The sequence below is a fragment of the Augochlora pura genome, chromosome 3 (assembly GCF_028453695.1).
Source record: "Augochlora pura isolate Apur16 chromosome 3, APUR_v2.2.1, whole genome shotgun sequence".
Lineage (NCBI taxonomy): Eukaryota > Metazoa > Arthropoda > Insecta > Hymenoptera > Halictidae > Augochlora > Augochlora pura.
In genome coordinates, this window is record NC_135774.1 from 29,245,766 (window position 1) to 29,269,744 (window position 23,979).

Consider the following 23,979-nt stretch of genomic DNA (forward strand, 5'->3'; position numbering starts at 1 on the left):
CAAACTGCTAGCCAAAACCAACTATCGATAATTTGGCTAGCAGTTTGAGCGTTTTGCCATTTACTAATTGGCGCTGTACGGACCTCGAACGAAGCTTCGAGATGTCACCGCAAGGAGCGCCGCTATTTTTGTATTTTCAAAAATAGATGAATCGGCCAGATGTTATATGTATAATACCTTATGAGACAAACTTCTCTTGCACGGCATAGGTACGGGAGAATTTTCAGGAGAAAACAAGGCAGTAAATAAAGGTAATACTTCAGTAATACTTCAGAATGCTACTATATTTCGCAAACACAAGAAATTGTTAAAGAAAATATGATGAATAGTTACACGATTGCCTGGTTGCCTAAACAAGGCTCAAGTGTACGCTACTGAATCTTATTACAAACAAATCTGTAAGGTTGCAATAAAAATGTTAAAAAACATGAAAAATCTCCTAATCTTCTCCGGAAATCTTTGAATGAGAGACTATCGAATCGTTTAGCAATACTGTACCTTTAATGGACTTATAAAAAGTCAGAAGACATTCAATTCGATGTGCATGTACATTCGATCGCACGGTCATAGTTCTGCGTATAATGTATAGCATAATAACGAGCGCAGATATATGCGACGTATCAATCAGTAAATAATCGATTCCTTGAATGGCACGAGTCGTACCAGTTCATACATATATGTATATATAAATATATAAATATATACATACATATACATATATATCTATATATTGAAGAGCAATCAAAAGGAAACCGATATCTCTTTACATTTACAATCACGCGGGAAGCGTGGCTCACGTTCCCGCGAATATATTATGGTACAGACTTTTACAATAAACTTGAGAAATTCAACGGTCTCGATGATAATTTGTACACGCTTTAGAATGCCTCGGGTAAACGCCAACAATATCTATATAGGTATGATATTCAACGACAAGGTCTCGTAGCTCCGAGATAGACAAAATCATTCTTCGATGAAAATAATCTCGAATTTTCTATGCACAAGTTAATTTCTGAAAATCTCTTAACTTAATATTTTTATGAAACCATAGATGGAATCAATCACTTCGAATTGGGACATTTGATCATTGCACTGATTTGGTAGGAGTTAATAGAATAGAATTTTGCCTATCTCTGACAGATAAAGGGATAGAGAATACTTGTATCGATAACAATAATCTTGAAACGCGATAGTTATAATAATTATTAAGGTACAAGAGAATCACACGAACCGTGGACCACAATGGGCCACGTTCCTTAGTTGGTCGAGGGTGCCTAACATCCTATCAGTGGGTATGCTACCTACTCTTTCTATCGGAGATTTTCCATGGGTCACCGAAAACGTTCTGCCTATAATTCTACACAGCAGGCATATACGAACACCACGGAATTTCGCGCACGTTGCTTTAGAATTCAATCAACATTGCATGTTGTAATTAAAAGTGGAAACTCGCTATGCAAGACATGTTTCAATGATTATCGAATATAAATTCGCATCTGCCTGATGCCTAGTAGAGTCGAGATTGAACAATAAAATTCAAATGTTTCCTTAAGTAATTTTGTACCATTAGACTGCGGATATTTATGTAAATAGAATTATCAGGAACCGATCCCAGATAGAATATAAACCTGTATTTTTATTGATTAGTTCCACAATGTGTTCACAGGCAATCTTGTTTGTAACAAGTGCATAAAATCTGCAGTCTAAGTATCATCCGCTTATTATCGATAGTCGTAACAACATGCAAAAAATGACCAACAGTCGAACCTCAACTGCTTCATGAATGAATATTCAGCAAACTGTGCGGTCTGAAGATCCTGAGAAGTTTAATCGAGGAGATTTGATATTTGCGAGACCTCGTAAAAGGGATGTTACTAGATTCGGAGCAAGTATAAGAGGTAAAAGATTAAATTCGAGCAGCTGAGAATCGAACCGGTTGCTGAGCTCTTCATCATCGCAGCGATATGGGAATCCAGTTCGAATGTAAATAGCAAAGAAACCGAAGAACCTGAAGCTACTCCCTCAGCATCAATTCTGCTTAACGATCTCTTGATGCATACTATACTTATCCCGTATCGGTAACACATACATTTTTTTGTTGGCGATACAACAAGGTATATAAACTCAACGGGAACCAGCTTACATGGAAGGTACTTTACACAGCAGTCACTCGTTTAATCATTGGATAATTTTCATGATCTTGCAACTCTCGCTACCTTGTTTTACCACGAGCATACATCAAGATCTCTGTTACTGTGCTCCTCGAGACGCTCTTCGTTATTTACAAAATGTTGCGGATTTTAAGAGCGAAAGGGGAGATTAAACAATCTTTGCGCCAGGGATTCGGTAATACTGCTCAGATCATCGTGCTCTCGACAGCACGGTTGAAAGACTGGGTAGGTAGGGTAAATACATATTTACAAACGGCGCTCGAAGAGCTCTGACATGATACATCGAAGAATCTACGCGCAGAGCTCTCTCGACCGCCGGGAAACTAGGGAATCCGTGACCGTCGGGAATGGAGCGATGGTTTCAGAGTGGTCATAGCGATCTCATAAGACGGTATCCAGGGTATCCAGACTTCGCAGGACCTGTTCGTCCTTGGAACACCACTGCACCAGCTCCTCGATGGTCACTACGCCGTCCTTGTTGGCATCCATTAACTGCATAAGAAAATTCTTTAATTAATCTGCTCAAAATATTGCTTATTATTTATTAAGATATTTTACAGATACAGACGTGAAATATACGATCGACGTGTTCCCGGGCAGCCAGATGTGGCTCGACGATCTGCGGCTGAGTGTACCGTCCCAACATCTCATAAATTGATCCAACCACGTCCAGCATCTCCTCTTTGCTGATCAGTCCGTCCCCGTCGAGGTCGTACAGCCCAAACACCCACTGCAGCTTCTCCTCCACCGAGCCCCTGGACACTTTTGACAGGATCGTCAGGAACTCCTTGAATAAGGAAACTGTTAGCAACTTGCAGTCGTTTAGTACTAATAAGTAGGCAGTGGATTTTATGACAAAAGTGAATAGCTGATTAAAACAGTGAAAATAGTAAAACTGTTTAAAGATGCCAATTCATTTTAACTCATTAGCTTGTTGAAACGCAAATTGTCTAATACTAGTGGTGCAAGTAAACTAAACTCGGCTATCGCACTTCTTTGTCCATAGATTATTGCCTCATCCTCTGGAGGATCGTTAAAATACCCTTCCCAAAATAGATTCGTACCTCGAAGCTTATCTTCCCAGAGGATTTTCTCTTCATGGTGTTGAAAACATAATGAGCGTATTGGCTGGCGTCTGAAAGGAGACCGTTTTGCAGATCGATTCTGACGAGACGGACAAATAGTTACGAGCTGGAAAGCTCACCTCCCTGCGGAAAGAACTGCGAGAAGATCTGCTTGAAGACCTCTTCGTCGACGAGCCCGGTCGGACACTCCTGCTTGAACCCCCGATAGATCAGCTGTATCTCCTTCTTGGAGAACCTGGTGTTGGCTGCGAGGGTCGCCAGCTCCTCGGGCTTGTGCCGGCCGCCGAGGGCAAGGGCGCCGGCGGTGGAACCCCCTAAAACGCCCCCGAGTTCTTCAAGCTCGCCCTCTGTAATGTTTGCCAACAGGCGCTTCGCGTCTAAGACTGTACCACGCGTTCGAGAGTACTCCCCTCTCTCACCTTTTGCCTCAAATGTGCGTGTCATCCTCTACATCAGATTCTAAAGGGAAAAAAGAGTTGCCGCGTGCCGTAAGTACCTCCTCCCACTCACTAGCAGGCAGACGGGAGGGGGCGACGGCCACGCGTGTACTACTTACGAGACAGGGTGCAAACAAGAGCTCGGAAAGAAGGAGCAGATACGCCGGGTGCCCCGAGAAGACAGACACAGGCTGATCCTCCTCCAGGCAACCTGCTTACACTCCCCCGATAGAGCTAAAAAACTGGGTTTAACTACGGGCAGTGGAGAGAAACTCGGGGCCAAGATGTGCCGCGTATACCTCGCGAGGTACGCACAGGTGCGCCGGAGCATTACAGGCGAGGGTAGAACGAAGGTCGCGACCCAGGTAAAACCAATCTTGCGGCTGGATCATGGCTCGACGACCAAGAGCCTCGAGGAGATCGTGTTTTACTTGGGATGGACAGAGACAGAGGCGCACGGTTCCATCCCGTTGCGGAGGATTCACCTGTTAACCGAGTTCACTTTGCTAGACCTTGAACCCTTAGCCCATAGTTTATCGTCCATGTAGCACGATAATAGCGGTACAATATTAATGGGTTGATATAAACCATGTTGCAGCATCGCCGGTTAACAGGTGAACCGTGGTCTGACGACGGAAAGGTGCGCGCCGTTAGAAAAGAAAGAGATAGGTCGCTAAATAGATCGCGCGAGAAAGAGAGAGAGAGAGAGATAGTGAAAGTGAACTGATTTAACGTAGTAATATCATAGTTCAAAGTCGGATGGTGGAGAAAGAGCTTTTAACTAAATGATCGGTTCCGCCGACTCAGCGTCGAGCGATCACTTTCGTTGAGCAGCGAGAGAACGTTCAAAAATACAAAATCCTCGATGAAACAAGGGGCCGGTTTAGACTTCGGTTTCATACCGAAGCAGCCGCGTCGTTTTTGATCGATACTGATTAACGCAAGCCGCTATAAATACAATGTATAATTGCCGGCGGGAAAAATAAAGGCTCGAGAACGAACGAAAGCGTGACCCAACACTAGAATTTGCAGACTGGGGATTCGAGTATTCTAGAGAGACGGTTGCGTGGTGTCTAAATAACAAATGCAGCTAGAGAAAGGATCTAGTGAACCACAACTACGGTATAGTGTTTGCCGAAAGCGTTCCATGATCGATGAGACGATTCCTCCAAAAATAAGTCGGTGGTTTCATTGTTATTTCGTTCATAGTTCGTGGAACGTCCAGAAAAACACTGCTAATTGTTACTACGGATAATTATTGTTACTATGTACTACGTGTTCACTGAGATCTACAGAACGAACTCCGTCGACTACTCGCTAATACCTCGGTCTGAACTTTCAACTTTTACTGTTGAACCCTTTGCACTCAAAACGAAATATTCGCAACGTTTACTGCTACTCTGCGGAAGCGTTAATGGAGCACTGTTCGGGGGCTGACGATAGCTTCAATTAGCGGAAGTGGCGCGGGAATAAGGTCACGGAATCGCTAGCGGCTCGTAATAAAAACTGCTCGAAGTGCAAAGGGTTGAAGCGTAACAAAAGAGAGATGCCGATCGATCAGATGAGCAGTTCGCAAGCGAATTCGCGTGTATCTACCTAGCATGCAGTCAAGAGTACTCTGTAATGTACGCATGCTGCCGTTCAGTACTTGAAAAACGACCAGGCGAACCGTTCAACCTTTAATTTTGATAATACCGCGGACAAGCGCGAACGACGAAAACGAATCGAGGAAACCTCTTAGCTGATCCGGATACGACGCGATGTCTCGAAAGCGACCGGTCTCTTCCCGCGGCTTTCTCATGCTCTTCCATTAAGGTCGTTCGTTAAGAACGTTCCAACGAGTCGATTAGTTAGCGCGTTTAATTTTAGCACGGCCGAAAATCTGGGATGGATATTCTAGGTTTCGCTCAGGTACCAAGTTTCATCCAAAAAGCGCTCGCCGGATCCACGATCTCCCCTCGTAAGGGTGGAAAAGCTTTCCATTGATCGTTGCTAAAATTACAATCGCGGAACTTGCCGAGGAGCGAGCAAATATTAGCCCATTATGGAGATTACGCGGTGCTACACGACGACGCGGGGATCCATGGAGAGCCGGGTTAACAGCGAATATGCCTACAGCGTGTTTCTCGAATCGTGGACCGACCACTCGGACGCCAAAGATAGACAAGTGTTTACGTTAACGATCAAACGCGTTTTCTCTCTAGCTAGGTTTTTTCGAGTGTAAACGGCAGCGACGAGGAAAAAATAACTCCGCAGCTTCGCCAAGGGTCAGACACACACTGATCGTCCATCGAAGCTACCCTTGGCAAGTGTTTGGACGGCTACAAGGCGCGGCTTGCACAAGAAATTCGGAACAAAGAGGACTGTTCAACCCTTCGACAAAGATGCTTCGGTTACATTGTGTTCTGCTATCGTAAACATCGATGTTTCTGAGATACGGAGCTTTGTTCGAGGCGTTCGTAAATATAGCTGCGCTAATTGAATTACGTTGTAGTTTAATTTCGTTACATTCGAATTATTCGTTTCAAAGACGAGACAGTTGACAAAAGATCTAAATAGCTTGACAATTAAATAATCGAGAAAAAGCATGTTAGGACAGTCGGAACGCCAATGGAGTGCTGGACGATCAATTTTGCAGAAACCCGTGAGTATTGATCAAATGGCAAGCAACCGGTTGCCCATATCATTTTCCCGGCAAGAGGCTAGAATTACGACGTTGGTTTTCAGATGTCGAGCGGATCCTCGTGCGTAGAAACACCTGGTAAGGGGCTCCGCATGCTCGCGGTATAGAGGACTGCGGGGGAAGCGTTACAAAGAGGCTTTCAGCGAAAATTCGAGGCTGTCGCGGGGCTCGAGAGATCGTCCGAAACACGGCCGGGCGCTTTGGAAGTTTCTTGTACATGTATACAGACGACAGAGAGACGGTTCTATACGTCCTGCACCGTGATTCGACTGGCAGCTCTGGATCCCGGGCATCCGGGGTCACCATAGCAACGGGATAGCTCTCCTACCCCCGTGGCCACCCCGCTTATGCGAGGGGTTTTCGTCAATCGCGAAGCGCGGGAATCCGAGACAAGGCCGGATTGAGGAAAGAGACCACTAGGAGAGAATGTTAGCCTCGTCGCCATCGGTCGGTTCCCTAGCGGGTCAACTAGTAGTTCCAAAGAGGAAACAAAACAACAGACAGAGACAGAGACAGAGATAGGTTCAGAGAGATATAATGTGGTAGGTTGGTGTGAGAGGCTGAACTGTTCAACAAGGACTCGTCCACGGACGGGGCAAACCAAGTGTGACGGGGGTGGTCAAGAAAAGAGGAGAACAAGAGAATTGATATTAGATTTGCTCTGTCTGAGTCGATGGGAGTCTCGCACCTTGCCGTTGCATCTTTGCCAGGCCGTAATCACCGAACACGCGCGATTAGGGGGGAGATCAGCTCTGGGACCCTGGCCGTGTGTGCAATCCCTTCGTCTCAAGGAGGATCTCTATCCACGGCGTATCGACTGGCCTGCACCCGGCTTACTCGGAGAGGAAACTCGAGCGGCACTACAGTCCGCCTGTATGATTGATGGACTTACTTTTCTCGCGGCTCTTACGTGCCTTCATTTGGCAGTTCGACCGCACTCTCTGCCGAGATCAATCACCCCTTACGTGCTAACCGATCCTGATCCGATCTTACGGTGGTGTTTTCTTGCTTCCTCTTTCTCTTTATTTCCTCTCTGTCTTTCCCTGTGTTCGCTTCAACGTCTCTTCGCCGACGGATCTTCCAGATCTTCTAGATATTGTTGCCACGAAGCGGTGTTCACCTGTCGCTCGAACCGATCGACGCAATCGTGCACCCGATGTACCGATCGATTGTTCGCGACGGACTAACGTAACTCAACAGACTGGGCTATGCCGTTCGAGGTGACGACGCGCACGACCATCGCACAACCACGCTGTGCGATGCATGGAAAGCCAGAGCCAGCCTCCTCTCGTCTGGCCACGCAAAAGCACGGCAGATGCCTGCTGCCGCGCAAGCCCGAAACGGTTTTTCGAAGCACGGACCACGACGTTACAAAACTCTTCGACCGCGCCGCCGTATTATTTGAATAAACGATGATCTTTCGGCGAGTTATCGACGAATTTATTTAGCCGACTGCCCCGTCCCGTCTGGCCTCTTTCCTGCCTCCTCCGCGCAGCCTAGATTCGCCGGATTACTCTGGCACTGAATATTCATGATTCTATTAAACTCCCACCAACCGAATCAGACTGCTCAATTATTTCTAAGGCTGCTAATTGGGCTAGTCGCCGGCTGCCGGGACATTGACGTCCACTCCAGTTTTAAGAAAGCTTATTTTTCTTAACAACTCTCATTTATATTTTCATAGAAAAATAATCCTCAAAAGTGGAACTAATTCGTCGAGGCTAAGAAAGATGCTGTCGAATTTTAATCTATTAAAAACCAAAATATACTGAGGGTGTAACAAGGGCCCAGCATCTCGACTAACAGGTGGAGAAAGCAACGGGGAAACTCGAAAAAGGAATCGCCTCGAAGGAACCATTTCGGAATAACGGACGCTCACGTTAATGCGCCTAGTCGGGCGAGAACGTCGTAAAACGGTCGTTTCACCCCGAACAAAAGCTTTGCGAAAGCTCTCTGTGGCTTTATCGATGGCCAGACAATAGGCTGTGAAGAGCGTGTGTATCTAACAGTCGCCTTTGCATCCGAAGAATAGATACCGTCGCTGTGTTTAAGTAAAGACGCAATTTCCAATAGAAAGAGCTCATGATGGTGGTAAGAGTTGTTTACGATCTCTTCTGCTCGTGTGACTATTTCCGGAATCCCTGTTCAATACGATAAACTTGTTCTTGACCGAATATGCTCAGTCCTAACGGAGTATCATCTGGAAATTGAGGTCTGACTATGCACGATTTGTCTACTGCGCGCCTATCGTCGACTGGACTACTTGCTGCCTGTTGTTTCCGTTTTACAGTGAATCGACCTAGAATAATAAGCTTGTGTACGACGAGTAATAATGAAGAGATAGTGAAATAATAAAAAGAAATCTCTGAACCCTACCCTGTTCACCTAAAATGAAAAATGATAATTTACTGCTGTTAGATTTGATCTTTTAGAAATTTGTTATTTTACCCATTTGCTTTGGTAGTGATTTTTATGTTTTACCTGATTGTATTTTAATATAAACTCTTGTATGCGGTGGTCTTTGCAATGATTTCTTAAACACCCAGTACATACGCAACAGGACCATTACCTAGAAACGACTAGAGTACCACGGCTTAGTGGTGTAAACACGACATAAACCAACGGGAGATGCTGTTTCGCTTTCATCAATTGAAACCGAGCCAAACTGGCGGTCTTCGTGGACCGGACGAATTACCTAATTTATGTTGATCGTTGATAACCGCACGAGTGAAACCACAGCAAACGGTCTCGGTCTACAACAAGTAATAGCGAACGTATATGAATCGGCCAGAAAGAAACAAAATAATTGTAACATCAGGATTTTGGAGGCAATTCATGAATCCGCTAAAATTGATTCTTTTCTTCCCGCACGCTTTGTAACATAATATTTTAGTAATTTGTAAGTGCTGTAAATATATTGATGGTTTTAGTTCAATAACTAAAAAAAATTTCACGTCTTACCTGGGTAATTCGACTAAAAACTCACCCCGCATCAGTCAGGAGAAGTGCGAGGAAACAGCGGCCATGTTTGAACACGAATCGATAATTAGATCTATCGTCAATTTGGTAAACTACCCCCCGACGCTGTACGCGCTGATAATGAGGATACAAATATTATCGATCGATAGTTGCGAATTTTGACGGTGATTTCCAGATGGCAGGTAAATAGAATTTGCAACCGATAATTCTTACGATTTTTAACGGTGTAAAATAGCTATTGGATTAAATAAAGAATTTATCAATGCCGACGAGTGCATTCGATCATTCTGCTAATTCGTTTTATTCGCGATCGAATAAAATTAATTTTGATACCGTTGATCAATGTTGAAGAGAACAAAATCGTTCGTAAATTTAAGACACGACGACACGACTCGCGTGGTTCGGTTAGCAGACGAATTTTTCTATCGGCCATATCAGAAATGTACAGGACTAGAAAAAGGATTGCGGCTGAATGCCTCGATTTTTGAAAATGAACGGCAACGATATTTCAAGATTATCGTACAAAGAATTGCAGGCCCTAGCAATCAGATACCGTGTGCCAGGTAACATTAAGGTAATTCATCTATTCTTCTTTATATTTCAATGAGAAAATCCGCGAACTTAAGTCGACGATAAATTCTATTGTAAGACAAGTGTACTCGGTATTGATTTTTCGAATGATCGGGATTTTCTGGCCGTAGAAGAAATTACTGGTGAAAGTGTTGCAAGCCGCAAAGGGCGGAAATGAAAACGAGGTCGACAGGCTGCTTCAGGATCTCAAGCAGAATCGCAAGAGAAAAGTGAGAAAAGTCAAAAACGGATCACTTCTCGGGTTAACCTCCACACCACTGCATAGTCCTGATTACGTTATGGCCGATGACTATTACTTCCCGCAACAGCAACCTCCTTATCAGTGGGTGAGCTGATTTCACTCTTAAATTGTCTATCTTTTTGCTAATTAAACAATTGAAGATATTTGGGACCATTTTTGGGTCCTGAAGCCAGATATACAAAGTAAATTTTTAATATGGACAAAAATGATTGTCTTAATCTTTAAAAGTGAAATTGTACACTGGTCATTGTTGTTTCTTGAAATAAAAGATAATTTGAGCTTCATACCATCTTTTACACTATACTATTATAGAATTAAGATATGGACTTAACTGAATATATTATGGTTTTAGAGTTCAGATATTTATCAAGATTGTAATTATACTTTAATTGCAAAATGCATACTAATTGAATTGAGTAATATATCAGAATTGCTAATTAGAATGTAATTGAATTACCTTGTAGCTATAGTTCATGGGATAATTCAATTGTAATTCTGCACAATTTTGTTCTAAGGTTGGTGCAGAGGAAGAGATAGTGAGCAGAGATGACGAGAATAGAATCCCCCATTATGAGGAGTTTAAGCAATTTCTATTGAAAAGAATACAAAGAGAGTTTCAGACATATGATACAAATAACAATCAAATACAAGATGCAACCATTGTAGATTTAAGGACAGCAACTGTCTCATCTGATATACAGAAAGATCCCTTAGACACTGTTAACTACAGTAGATCCAACATCATTGCTGTTAACAACACAGAATCCTTTGTATATCAACCCAATGATCATGTGGAGTACCAGACACTGGAGGATACAAGTAACAATGTGCAGGGCTCTATACTTCTGAAGAAAATGCTACAGGCACCAGTCGGTGCAAACTTGGGGGAGATAGCTAGTCCGGTGATTGGTGGTTACAGGATTTGGCCAATTGATCATTATCAATCCAACAATTTATTAGATAACTCTGACACTTTAACGGCTGAATCAGATAATGAAGAGAATGAAGTGAATTTTGATGGCAATACAGAGTGTTATGGACTCCTCAGTAGCATAAAGGGAGAGTACGTATTAAATGAGCCAACTTTTGTAAAGAATGTGGACGAAATTGGTCAGCAAATCTCAAATGTGCTGACAAACGAAAATGTTAATCAGTACAAGTATTCTTCCACAAATGTAGATATGCAACAGGATTATGAGAACTGGGCCATCACGAATGTTATAGACACAACAGAAACAAATTGCGCCACGCCCGACGTTCAATCCTCAAAAATATTTCAGACTATGTACTGTGATAACATGGGTCCTGATTCATTGAACAAACCTATTAATGATGAGACTTTAACGTGTCAGTACAATATACCTGAGAATATACACACTTACAACTCCAATCAAAATTTATTGAATCTAAATCCAACTGAAGAAAACCAGTATTATGAGACAAACATCATACATAGTGTACAGTCTGACACAAATAACACATGCTATTTACAGAACCTAATTAAGTACAGTACAGAAACTAGTGGAGAGTATTTACAAAGCACACACTCATTCTCAAATTCAAATGTAAATCAAGACTTGTACACACCCACAGTTCCACAAACATTTCCCAACAACAATCACTACAACTCTGCTCCTCCATATGAATATGCAAATGCATACAGCAATCAAGGGAACATCCCCTTGTCCACTAATATGGAACAACAAACACAAAGTTGCAGTTCCTCTGTGCAATCTGAATCTACTGTTAACAAAAATATGTCTGGTACTCCAGATAAGATACAAACCAGTGGTACGTTGCTTTTTCATTATTTTTAATCAGCTGGTAACAATTTTTAATGTAAAATGATATTATCAAAAGTATGTAAAAGAACGCGAGACACCCTAACATTAAATATTTTTAGGACTACTGGACTCGTTTTGGCCAACGAAATTCCCAAAAATCGCCGGGCATCCGGTTCTCGAGAACATTCTGAACCTGATCGACCCTAAACGCGTTGATCTATCAAAATTGGATCACACGCCCTGCGTATATTGTTACATATCACCTATAGTAACGCATACACCGGTAACGTCGAGCGTGACGTGCTCCCAAAAAGAGAAGTTTGTTACTGAATACAGACAACACTCTTTTGCTCCATATTGGTTGCTGTATGATGATACATCTAGCGGCATGCGAATGACCAATCTACAATCAAATCTGGAAGAGATTTCGCCGGAAGAAATCCAGGAGCTACGTACATCGACGCCTAATAATAATTGCGATTTACGTAAATCGGAGAGCGAGAATTATATGCCCAAGGTTTGGCAGGAGTATGCAGAAAAACATGTGAACATTTGCGAGGATTTAAAAATCGAAGCAACAGACTGTCTATTTTCAGTAATCAATACTGAACCATTGGTCACTCAAACTGATGATATCTCCAAGAATAAGACTCAATGAGTAACCCATGTACTGCTAACAGTACATAAAATTGTATGTAGCAATTTATGTTGGAGGAGAAGAAGTACAAAATCTTTGATATTATGTAATTTAGAGAGAGTACAATAGGACCCTGAACAGTGATCAGAAAATTGCTACTGCCCTCATAAACGCGATTAAATACAATTATTAATGGCGTGGTGTAAGAGAAGTAGCGATTTTCTGATCACGTTATGCGTAGCCCTACCGCACTTGATTATATGTATTTATATATTTAAGATTACAAGTGAATCAAAGTTCCAGTCAGAGATTATGTTTATCAGAATTATGATAAGAACAAATTGTTACGTCGTAACCATCGTGGAAGATATGTTTATCATGTTAAATGAAAGATGCAGAATTACGTATAATTAAGGAAGAGTGTAATTTTGATTTCCTCAACGTTGGAAAATGCAACGTAGAGAAGAAATATTGTTAGCTTCCACTATCAATTATCAATGATCTAAGATTTGTGTTTTCGATCTATAAGAAGATATAATGCGTTTTTTTGATAATAGAAGATAAAGAAATCAAAATGTTGAAACTACTTTTAATCATGTGCAATTCATTTTCGCAATAAGATGTCGCGAACATTACTTTATGCAATCATTCGTTCTCTTCGTTCTCGATCAGTATTTGTAACATTATATATATTTTACTAAGAAATAAATTGCGAAGCATCAAAAAAGAAATGATCACAAGTCTCTTACTCGGAATCCCCTCTGCCTGCATCTGCGTCTTCAGATAATTGAACACTTTCACCGGAATTGACTCCTTTCTTCGGCTTCTATACATCCCCATTTCGCTGTCCACAGTTTTTGAACTTTTTTCCGAGGATCTACCCGGTGTCACGTTAACACTGTACATTTTTTTATCCTACGTCTATCTTACTCTGCGCAGTTCGAACGTTCTTCGGTTTCTTCTTTTCAATTTTTATTATTATATAGCATTAGTTGATTGTGTAAACGGTGCATAATACATTTATAAACTATTCATTAGAAGGAAGAAGCTGATTCACGCGGGACGTGAATGCACGATGCAAACGGAGTAGTCAACGGGACCAGATCTCCAGCTGCACTGCTTTTTAAAAAAGAAAGCAATACCGCAATGTAGGTGAGAGTGCAGTGGCGCATTCGCCCTGTATCTAATGAGACCCTCGAAACGTGTGACTAATTATTTCACAGTCCCGTGTATGCCTTTTTCCGCGAAGAACAGTGTTTCAAACCAAAAGTCTTCATTCCATAAAATTGAAAAGAAGATAGCTGTAAAAACTTATAGCATGCTTTCGAACTTATATTTCTCCTTAGGAAAATTATAATGTCATCTATAATCAGTAAACAACAAACGCGATATAATAAAATATGTTTGCTTCATATAAAAAGAAAGAAGAATACGTATTTAAATTATTATAGAATTCAAGATACTTTTGAATGGAGGATAATTTGCATTTCTGCTTGGAATGAAAATAAAATATTTTCCACCTGTAAATAAAAAAATTATTATTGTAAGCATTATAATGATGTTTGAATAGTTAATTTTTGAAATAATGAATCTGAAAAATTCGCAAGATGATCGCACGTTTCATGTTTATGGATGTCGCTGGAGGCGCATTCAATTATCTATAATCTAGATGACTCGATAACGATACATACAGATAAAACTCTGCGCAACATACCTAACCTAACAGTTACTTGGATCATAACTTAGTGCAAAAATGTACACAATAATATCTTAAGAACTTTGATATTTTTAACAACATTGTGCTTGAAGATTCTGTAAGAATATTATAGAGAATATTACAGGTACTGTCATGATTATATAAACACGATTTCAATATGTTAAACATTTTTGTTTTAAAGGTTATTACAAGAGGATCCCTGGCAAGTCTGTAATTGAAAACAATGATACGAACTACCAGTTCTGTACTGGGCACCAGTGCACTAACAATAAAAAATTTAGCTGGTTATGACCATTTAATATCTCAAGCAACTATTATTCAATGTGTACGTTGGAAGAGGAAACCGATTTGGTTGCCTCCGGCAAAAACAAAATTGTTCAGAATACCCAAAAAGCCCACCTTACCCGCTGAAGAAGTTGAAGAACTAAAACGTCTGAATAATAACTATAATACAGTTACAAATTCATTGAGGTACTGGTAACTTATCTGATATGTAATATTATATTTGTTTAATTATAAACTTTTTTGAATTCAGATCCTTTTTCGTACAGAAGTATAATGAGATCAGTAAGAAGAACAAAATTACTACATCGCAAGAACATATAGATGAAGATTTCATTGTTCGTTTCAATATAAATAAACAATGGAATCAAGAAGTAGCTGCTGCCAGAGAAGAAAGAATGCAAGATTTGAGAAACAAACGTGCAGAGGAAATATTGAAAAAAGTAGAAATGAAAGCAGAAAGAGATTTGAAAATTCAACGTAAAGTAGATGCACATATTAGGAAAGCAAAGGAAGAATCTGCAACATTCATTACTAAAGATAACATAGATGAAGCTATTGAAAAAGTATTTGATAATATTGTAGACTATAATGTAGCTATAGATCTTAATGGTAAAACCTATAAGACAGAAAGTAAAGAAATATCAAAGAAGGCAAAGTAACTTCAGAATACTGTATAAATTATATAATAAATTGTTTATATCTTAAGTAGTTTCTTTTTAATAAACACAAAAGTACTGCAATTACATTTGTACATTTGCTTTTCATTATCATCAAATTTAATTCGGTAAGTTCGTCTAATTCACAGAATATGTTTATTGAAAATGATCATATATAATAATGTAATGTATTAATAATATACAATAACAAAAGGATTTTTAAACACATCCATTCAAGTTCTCTTAGTATATGTGCTTTACATAATATGGTACACAGGCATTGCATCAACTACCCTAATCACGCAGCCCGTCGCACCACGTTGTTACAAATTCTATCCAGCACATACCTAGACAAATTTAATTTCTCAATAATCTAATAATGCATTATCGTCGTACAAGTTTTCACAAACGTGCGCAAATATCTTGTGAGTGGAAATCATGTTTAATCTTTTTCTGTTACTTGTCCCGACGATAATCACAGACGTTAATTTGTAATTTGTTAGACGTTTATCTTCGTTTTCGTAGTGATCACCGGAATTTTAACACCTGAATGAGATTGTGTTCGAACGCGTGGTTTTTTTTTTAAAATGTTTATATGCGATTCTACTTGCATTATGTATTGCGGCATATTTGTTAAGAATAATTACTTTTACATTTCATACATATTCGTAACATATCATGATGTGTAATCGTACCATCAGAGTATCTTTGGTTTAAACACACACAATTTGTTAAAAAAAGAACGAGAAAAGAAAACAGATTAATGACTTCAATGAATTTTAACTATTTCAAAACGAAACGTGAGTAGATTATGCTATGAAAAACAATATTCACGATTAAGTCACGGCTACGAAGCCTCGTAAAAAATGTATTAATATATTATTTTACAAGATAATTCATTAATCCATACGAATAGCAATGGTAAATGTATAATTCTATTCTGATATTTATTGTACGTGCTTGTGTATATGTTCCTAAAATTTAAGAACAAGTCTTTGAGTCTCAAGATCTGTAATTAACGACGAAGCCTCACATTAAAATACATCATTACGTCTACGGTTCAAGTAAAGTTGCTATAAATTAAACAAGTTACAGAAATGGAATCGATGGGAGTTGAATAAGCCTGTTTTAACCAACTGTTACAAATTAAATCAGCATTGACAATATTATACAGAATGAAAATTATGAAACATTAGAAGCATTAGGCTTCGTCATTGATCGTGACATTTAAGCAAATCGGTAGAATCCTTAAATAGCAAGATATAACGCATACACTACCCTGGTAAAAGTGGAAAAAAGCTGTAATAATTAGAGTATAGTTATCCCTTATTTAAATTACCGTTATCATCCTTTTTTCAATTGTTAACGTAAGTTACATAGGCGTTCCATTTTTATTTTTACAACTATCAGCTATGGTATCTTTGACATGAGACAGGGCTATTGCACTTTGATACCAGTACTAATTATATGTTACGTACGAAACTATTGTTCGGAGGCGTCGATAAAATATCGTATGAACACGTCTGCAGAATAATTTTCATTGTAAAATGAGCTTTCTTTCATATTTTGCGTGTACCAATTTCTCTCTTATGTCATACCTATACGCGTATATATATGGAGCGTGTGGAACCAGGTGGTTTGGGGGTGAATGAAATCTATTCGTGATTGCTACAATTGGTTTTTGAACGCATATCAGCTTTTGCAATGCACATCACCTTCTCGCATACATTTAATTCAACTTATTTGTAGATATACAAAGTTCTTCTTTCTCTCTCTCCCTCTCATTCTCTTCATGCTCTCTGGATCCCGTAAAATCTATGGGGGTCTAGGACGTTCCGAAGCACCACAGTTAAAACGTGTGTTGCATCCGCGACTCATGAGCTTGGTAAAAAATAGGATTTATAAAAAATCTTACACCTGTTCGTTATTTTGCGTACACGGTATGTATGAAAACGATGGCACATATGTTTCTAAAGCGAACTTGGCGGTAAGTATGCTTAAACGCGATTTTTTCTCTTCTTCGTTTTTCTTTATTATTATTTGAACTCTGTATCCTTCCTCGTTTGGTATGGACAGAAAAGTGATGGAAATAACGTTCCATTTGTATTTTTACTATTAAATTACAGGCGTTGTAAAAATTAATTTAGTCGATAACATTACTCTTCACATTTTATCATTCATCAACAAATGCATCATCATCCTCCCTGTTACTTTTTTACTGTACAATGTATTATTTTCTTATTCTCCGTTAATCCTCCCACTTTCTTCTCTTCGGATCGTTTGTCTTTTTTAATTAATGGTGCTGATAGATTGCTTCTTTCTCGACCACATTCTTGCCACGCAAGGTGATCCATAACTTTACATAATTAGAAGAACAAAGCATTTCACGATAAACGAATTGGCTTTCTCAATCAAGAGTAACTCATTCTTTGCTTGCGATTCGATGCTCGACGGCATTTCTTACATTTTATATGACATATATTTACAGATTGGGTCAATAAGAACTCGTCTTGATCAAGTGTAATCATAAAGAAATATAAGAACAACATGAACACAAACAGCTAAATAATCTCTACTCAATTACAACAAAGAAGCAAGAATTTCGAGTACCTATACTGTGCATCGATTAGTTTTTAAAACAAGCAGTAAACTCTTTTCTCTTTGCCTAGAACAAATGAAGACAATATAACGTCTGTTGCATACATATACATATACGCACATATATGTATACATATTATATATATATATACGGATAGGTATAAAATTTGGTCAACGTTTTTCTCTGTATGATAATATTATCAAATATAGCATATATATAAGAATATTTTGTACGAATATAGAATAATAAAATGGTTGGTAAACAGTAAGTATAATTATTCAACAAGTACTACATGGTAATAGTAGTAACATTGGTGGTTGATTAGAGAGGAGACAACTGAATAGATTCTAAACCGCCAAGAAAACATGATCAGGTCTTTATCGATTTCTTCTTCTTTTTCTTTGAAATACAAGATCGTACCATGTTTGCAGAACGGTCTCGTCTCCAATAACCACGCCAATAATAATTATAATAATACTAACTATAGAATTAATTCATGTCCTTAAAGGGAACGTAATGGTAAAAAAAAGAAAAGACATGAAACAGCATTATCAATGAAACCAACATTGCAGGTATTCTTGTAGTGATAGTTTTTGGTTGTAAATTATAAGACAGACGACAATACAGAAAGTTCTTCCAATAGCACAGTGCCAAACTACTGTCAGCACAACCAACAGGGCGTGATAAAAATATGACTTTCTAGTACAACTATATACTTTTCTCGGTGTTGTTGCTCCCATTCAATATTCTGCTACGCGATAAATCTATGTTGAATTCTCTGCTTGTTCGTACCCTATCATTACCACCTCTTTCTTCCATACTACAAATTTATAGAACGGTGATATTTATTTATTTATAATACTTCTATGTGCTAGAGCTGTGATCCGACAGTACTTTGAGACGTATTGCGTTCTTCAGAAAATCTTTCTACTATGCACACATATACACTTCATTTTTGTTCTCCATTGTTTGTTGCATCCAACGTAAACATTGAGCTTAAAATTTGTCATTGTTTTCTTTCTTTTTTCATTTTTTTAAGTAGGATGTAGATCAGTTAAGCTATCTTACAAAGCTAATCTCAAAAAACGAGATTATGACTATTAACGTTTTCGAAAGTATCACGTTTTACTCACGCATTTTGCTGAGCTCACCAGGCCATGCCATGGAAAATGTATTATCTTTTTTTTTCTTTCTTAAATCGGACACTGACTGCCTATTAAAATAGAAGTCTTTCATCCTACCTTTGTTTCTTCTTGTAGATGCACTCCTTTTCTTCTTAAAAAATAACTTTCCATAAAGAAAAATAATATTTCCTTTGCATAACGTTTGTACGTTGACGGTAATGCAAGGCCGTGGCACACATTTCATCCTACACAACAAATCATGTGTGTAAAATATATAAAAAAAACTTCGCTGAACGTTCCAATGCGATGCAATTATCTCGTTCCGAATCGAAGCTCGCACTGTATTCGTTTCGAATCAACAGCCTCTGTTGATTTCTTCAGCAAAAATACCGCACAATGTTATGCGTGTATTAGCATTTTATACATTTTGCACACTTGATGCAGAGTCTGCAGCAATGTGATGTCTTTTGTTTTGTATCGCATGTATTATTCAAAGATAAATTAAATTATTCAATTCCCCGAGGACCGTCTATTGGCATAGTGTGTAAAACTTCGTCTAGTAACTGAAGAGCTCTGTGTAAATGTACCTGTGCCCATACAAAGATGATCGTATTTTTTTTCTCTGAAATTTGGATTGTACAGTATAAAGTGTGAACATAACTTACCTCTATCCAGCACGGAGTTTCTTTTATACTTTGCCGAGGATAGTCGGGACCCCAACCTTTCACGAAACTTAAACGCAAAATGCAGAGTCGTCGGAGATCATCTACGCCTATTCCAGCTGCTGCACTGAGACCTATGTTAAATAAAGAATAAAGAAACTTCTAATCAACACCTGAGAGTATTTTGCTTACTTTCTAATTATTTTGTTTTTTGTAAGTTACTGACTTTTAGTGATTGGCGCACCGTGCGTCAAATGTCCCGCAACGGCAGCAGCTTGTGCCGCGGCAGCGGCTTGAGCAGTGGCAGCTTGTCCTCTCATTTGTTTGTGACACTGTCGCAAATCAAAAACTTTAATGTATGCAGAAGGGTATATTTTATGTACCGCATCACCGGGCGCGCGACCTGCCTCTCTGTCTAAGTAATAGGATTGTACAAAAACGCTGTGTTCGCTTTGGCATCTTAACCAGACGTCACCTTCTCCCCTCAAATCCAGTACGACTCCCTTTCCTGAAAAATGTTTAGTTGTGTAAAGTATACATAAAGGTTTCAAGAAACGACAAGAAGTAAGTGAATATACCTATATGAAGTCGTGCTTTCTCGCTTTGCTCTGTTCTGTGTACATTACTCAATGCTCCTAAACAAAATCTATTACCGCCACTTGGATCGACGTATCCATCTACTGTGACGGTCGGACAACTACTGCTAACTTTAAACGTTTCGCCTACTTGAGTATCTAATTCAAAATAGCCAACGGAACACCAGTATTCAGGAGCTGGTTGCGTAGAGAGCAAACCACCTATGTTACCGCCCACGTCACCTCCATGACCGCCCCCTAATAAACACATGAGTCAGAATCCTTTGCTTCTAGGATAGCCTAATATTTGTCATTCACTTACAGTAAGAAGTGGGATGAAGGTGTCTATGATCTGGTGGTTGCATGCTCTGAGTATATGTAAGAGTATTTGCTCCGGTCCACTGTGGTGCACCAGAATTGTAAGCAGCAGTGCCCACCGGAAATCCATTCGGATGATGAATATGTACAGGTGATACAGGAGAGTTCTGGCTTTCTCCTATTAGGATATTAAATTTGAGGATGAATTCAAACGAACATTGAAAGTAATTTGAGGACAATATGACATACCTAAAGACGCTGTTAATGCATCTACACTTGGAGGTTGATTAAGGTCTTGAGGAGGCGTGTTGGTTCCATAGAAAGCTTCTGTAGACTGCCCTTGCGAAGGGCTGAGCATTTGCGTACCATTTCCTCCGCTTGGTGTACTCAATGACTGCTGTTGACTACCTACGGTGTGACTCATTGGATGTACTACTGCTGCAAAATCAAATGTAACTCGTACACAATACAGGCAACATACAACAAAATATCAATTACACACGAACTTTCTCCAGAGTTTCTGAAATGATTTATGGAAAGAGATTCTAGACACTATTTGACGAGGCTAGCACGAAGCAAAATAAACTAATCAGCGGTAGACGGAAAGTATACGGCTTAAAACAATTAGGGGGTATCTTTTAGCATTCATCCCCTGATCGTTTTCGACGGTAGAGTAAGTATATAAATCTAAGCGTTATATTATATACGTACGATGATGAATGTTACGCGTCGTAGTATGATGAGGTGTGGGAATCCAGGTTTGCCTGGGGCAATTATTGTCGTCCAATTTATTGTGGGGGTTACCAGCATTATTCCCTCCCCCATTACTGCCAAACATACCCTCACCACTAGCTGTGCCAAACAACAAAAGAGAAAAGAAAGAATAAAGCTAAAATGAAATAGAACTAGCAACGCAAAGTAATACTAGATAAAGCAATAGTTAATGAAAAACAAAATAGTTGGTCACAGATAAATGAGATCACCTTCTAATCTACAATAACAAAGCTTTACTCATCTTGAAATACTTAGTGCATTTACCATGAAATATGATTGTATAACATGCTTTGTTCTTGAATGCACTCTGTACACACGAACACATATACAAACCGAAAATTCTAAGTACAGAAAAATTAGGAAACTACAACCCTGAAATCGATAACTGAGGAATTACTGAGATCTAGAGATACACACTACTTTGATGCATAATAAATTATTATTAAAATATATAATACCCACAGTGGACAACAAATATTATTGATAAAGAATTATAGTACTTCACTTACTTGGATTAGGCGGTGCTAGGCCAGGTATAAAAGCCTGTTGAGACGGTTGAGTGTTGTTGGAAGAAGTGGGTTGAGCAGGTGGATGGTGCTGAATGGTTTGATTCATTTCACCATCTACGTCCATCGCGGATCCCACTGCTCCAGCTGCTGCAGTTCCTCCGCCACCAACAGAGTACTCATCTTTGACCAATCTACCGCCTGGTCCTACGCCCACTCCCGACTGCAGAGTCAGTCCAGACAGGTCTGTAAAGAACGGGTCTGTGCGGGGGAAACCAACCCATTCCATCATACACCAAGGCCACAACAATAAATCGTTTACACTTATGGTGCTACAAATGAGTTCACAGAAGCTTCACAAAGAAACAATGCAATGAAAGGAAGTCTGAATCGAAGCATATGATTTCTCTAAAAAAGAAATAAGCTAAAAATGTGTTTCTAGAACATACCTATTCCAGGAGACACAACTCTCTCATAGTGATATGGATTTACACATACAGAATCACATTTCAAGTCAAAAGCAAACTGGCAGTATTTGACATGTTTTAATTCATTCTTGTGTAAATCTGGCCATCTCCAAATACGAGCGTAAATAACATGTGGGAAACCCTTGCGTCCTGCAACTTGTAGTCTACCATCAAGAGTTCTCTGTATCGTGACGCATTTGCTGGGATGTGCTCCATTGGTAGTGATAGCAGTTATCAAGCTATCTAGTTCATCTCGTTTTTCCTAAACAGGGTAATAATTTTAATACAATTTCTTGCTACAAACAATACATACAGGGAACAATACTCACTTTCAATTTTTTGACTAAAGATTCAATAGCTCGTTTACTAAACCCTTCGCTCTCACCACCTTGCCGATGACACATCAGTGAATGCACTATGCTTAAACAAGCATCTGCACTAGTCGGTGCACTGGGAGCAATTCCGGTCATTTCTCTCACTGCACAGAAATATAACAGCAATGTATAGATGATGCACAGGGTAAATATACTAATTGCAGGTGTTCGTGAAAAAATAACGTTATCAAAACTTACATTCTGGATTAGGTTGCATTGGGGGCGAGGGATACAGATGACCTCCCCCGCCCGCCAATCCAACCATCTCTGTGAAAGCCGTGGCGAATTCCGTTCCAATTCTTCGATTGAGACACTATTCTTATCCTTGGCTTCACGGAGTTCGAGTTTATTATGATTTACCATCTAGCAGCGATCCGTGAGCCATGTGTGTCGCGTACGTAGATCTGCTGAAAACGGAGGAGAGACAGTTAAACAAATCGCAGCCTGCGATCGGTTATAAAATATTAACAGACACAGGGGACGAACCTTATCGGTTGACGAACTAATTACAAGCTCGGCTACACAGAAAATAACCTTAATCGAGGTGTTTCACGATGACGTACCGTGAACTGACAGTTACCTCGATCAGGACGCTGCTAGTTTTTTTCAGGAGGTTAGATTGTGCCGTTGCGACATCGGTAGCAGAATCTGGCAAAACCGCACTTATCTCTAGTGTCTAAGTTGCACGATTGGCGAGGCGACTAAAGCGCCAGACTATGTGTATGTATAATGCGCAAGTTTCCAACAGTTCGCGTCCCGTTCTGTCTCATCTATTTCTTTTTCTTCAACTACACGCACCTAATGCACACTCGCACACAGTTCTTTGCTCGTCCCGAGGTTTCATCTAGGCTTTCATCTTTCTATCTAACTGCCTTCGAATAACAATACGATTACGCAGATATAGGGGTGACACGAACATCCACAAGCTACCCAGTATCATGGAGGTTGACAACATTTAACCCCTATCGGGGCGGTTTTGAAATGTATCCGAATCCATCTGAATCTCTGCTAACCCTACCCTCTACCTTCACCCCACTACATGGACTTATTTTATTTCGATGACAAGCTCGAACACTATCGACACTTGGTCAATATTAACGCAATTAATGAGTATAGCTTACAATTTAGATATATCTTTTGTCAATTGTAATTGATGATTAAATATTTTATGTAACTAAACCAGAAACGCCAATAACTAATTCTTAAATGAACTATTGATTCCTATTGAAAATATTGATAATTATTAAGAGCCCACTTAAGGATTCATATAAGTTTTTAATCATTAATCCTTCCGATGTACTTATTTATTACAAA

General features: G+C 39.6%; 4 protein-coding genes across 14 annotated transcripts; 2 read left to right on the forward strand and 2 right to left on the reverse strand.

Annotated features, from left to right (window-relative positions):
- Window positions 1-266: 266 nt before the first annotated feature.
- On the reverse strand, window positions 267-13,522 carry LOC144478833 (A-type potassium channel modulatory protein KCNIP2). 5 transcript variants are annotated; one of them, XM_078197123.1, is made up of 5 exons: window positions 13,358-13,522; window positions 3,376-3,570; window positions 3,236-3,306; window positions 2,740-2,958; window positions 267-2,663 (listed from the first exon to the last, which is right to left on the reverse strand). In XM_078197123.1, exons 1-5 carry the CDS (start codon window positions 13,512-13,514, stop codon window positions 2,553-2,555), a joined length of 753 nt encoding a protein of 250 aa, XP_078053249.1. In that variant the 5' UTR covers window positions 13,515-13,522; the 3' UTR covers window positions 267-2,552. The 5 variants fall into 5 exon arrangements, with proteins under 5 accessions (XP_078053249.1, XP_078053251.1, XP_078053253.1 ...); XM_078197125.1 differs by lacking the exon at window positions 13,358-13,522 and adding an exon at window positions 7,269-7,633; XM_078197127.1 differs by lacking the exon at window positions 13,358-13,522 and adding an exon at window positions 7,065-7,633.
- On the forward strand, window positions 9,828-13,025 carry LOC144479111 (uncharacterized). Its single transcript, XM_078197628.1, has 4 exons — window positions 9,828-9,929; window positions 10,057-10,272; window positions 10,703-11,978; window positions 12,091-13,025. The coding sequence occupies exons 1-4, from the start codon at window positions 9,828-9,830 to the stop codon at window positions 12,627-12,629; spliced, it is 2,133 nt and encodes a 710-aa protein (XP_078053754.1). The 3' UTR covers window positions 12,630-13,025.
- Window positions 13,523-14,297: 775 nt separating the features above from the next.
- Mrps26 (mitochondrial ribosomal protein S26) lies at window positions 14,298-15,315 on the forward strand. 2 transcript variants are annotated; one of them, XM_078197420.1, is made up of 3 exons: window positions 14,298-14,422; window positions 14,507-14,796; window positions 14,861-15,315. In XM_078197420.1, exons 2-3 carry the CDS (start codon window positions 14,549-14,551, stop codon window positions 15,267-15,269), a joined length of 657 nt encoding a protein of 218 aa, XP_078053546.1. In that variant the 5' UTR covers window positions 14,298-14,422; window positions 14,507-14,548; the 3' UTR covers window positions 15,270-15,315. The 2 variants fall into 2 exon arrangements, with proteins under 2 accessions (XP_078053546.1, XP_078053545.1); XM_078197419.1 differs by having other exon boundaries at window positions 14,307-14,449.
- Window positions 15,285-23,528, reverse strand: Med (Smad/Smad4 homolog Medea). Of its 6 annotated transcripts, none has more exons than XM_078197415.1 (12): window positions 23,152-23,528; window positions 22,864-23,069; window positions 22,621-22,769; window positions 22,274-22,553; window positions 21,828-22,070; window positions 21,256-21,396; window positions 20,794-20,982; window positions 20,549-20,722; window positions 20,230-20,484; window positions 19,878-20,159; window positions 19,655-19,785; window positions 15,285-19,576 (listed from the first exon to the last, which is right to left on the reverse strand). In XM_078197415.1, exons 2-12 carry the CDS (start codon window positions 22,928-22,930, stop codon window positions 19,496-19,498), a joined length of 1,992 nt encoding a protein of 663 aa, XP_078053541.1. In that variant the 5' UTR covers window positions 22,931-23,069; window positions 23,152-23,528; the 3' UTR covers window positions 15,285-19,495. The 6 variants fall into 6 exon arrangements, with proteins under 6 accessions (XP_078053541.1, XP_078053542.1, XP_078053539.1 ...); XM_078197416.1 differs by having other exon boundaries at window positions 20,794-20,952; window positions 21,828-22,085; XM_078197413.1 differs by having other exon boundaries at window positions 21,828-22,085.
- Between the last annotated feature and the right edge of the window lie 451 nt (window positions 23,529-23,979).

What these genes read in the sequence shown, in the direction of transcription:
- LOC144478833 (XM_078197123.1), bottom strand. Translation starts at nt 13,514, where the DNA reads ATGTACAGTGTTAACGTGACACCGGGTAGATCCTCGGAAAAAAGTTCA. An exon ending in GCAGGCAGAGGGGATTCCGA is followed by an intron (nt 3,571 to 13,357) that starts GTAAGAGACTTG and finishes GGGGCGTTTTAG; the next exon opens with GGGGTTCCACCGCCGGCGCC. An exon ending in CTGGGAAGATAAGCTTCGAG is followed by an intron (nt 2,959 to 3,235) that starts GTACGAATCTAT and finishes TCCTTATTCAAG; the next exon opens with GAGTTCCTGACGATCCTGTC.
- LOC144479111 (XM_078197628.1), top strand. Translation starts at nt 9,828, where the DNA reads ATGCCTCGATTTTTGAAAATGAACGGCAACGATATTTCAAGATTATCG. An exon ending in GTGTGCCAGGTAACATTAAG is followed by an intron (nt 9,930 to 10,056) that starts GTAATTCATCTA and finishes TTCTGGCCGTAG; the next exon opens with AAGAAATTACTGGTGAAAGT. An exon ending in AGCAACCTCCTTATCAGTGG is followed by an intron (nt 10,273 to 10,702) that starts GTGAGCTGATTT and finishes TTTTGTTCTAAG; the next exon opens with GTTGGTGCAGAGGAAGAGAT.
- Mrps26 (XM_078197420.1), top strand. Translation starts at nt 14,549, where the DNA reads ATGATACGAACTACCAGTTCTGTACTGGGCACCAGTGCACTAACAATA. An exon ending in ACAGTTACAAATTCATTGAG is followed by an intron (nt 14,797 to 14,860) that starts GTACTGGTAACT and finishes TTTTGAATTCAG; the next exon opens with ATCCTTTTTCGTACAGAAGT.
- Med (XM_078197413.1), bottom strand. Translation starts at nt 22,930, where the DNA reads ATGGTTGGATTGGCGGGCGGGGGAGGTCATCTGTATCCCTCGCCCCCA. An exon ending in AGTTGTGTCTCCTGGAATAG is followed by an intron (nt 22,086 to 22,273) that starts GTATGTTCTAGA and finishes TCCCCCGCACAG; the next exon opens with ACCCGTTCTTTACAGACCTG. An exon ending in CGGTGCGCCAATCACTAAAA is followed by an intron (nt 19,786 to 19,877) that starts GTCAGTAACTTA and finishes TATTTAACATAG; the next exon opens with GTCTCAGTGCAGCAGCTGGA.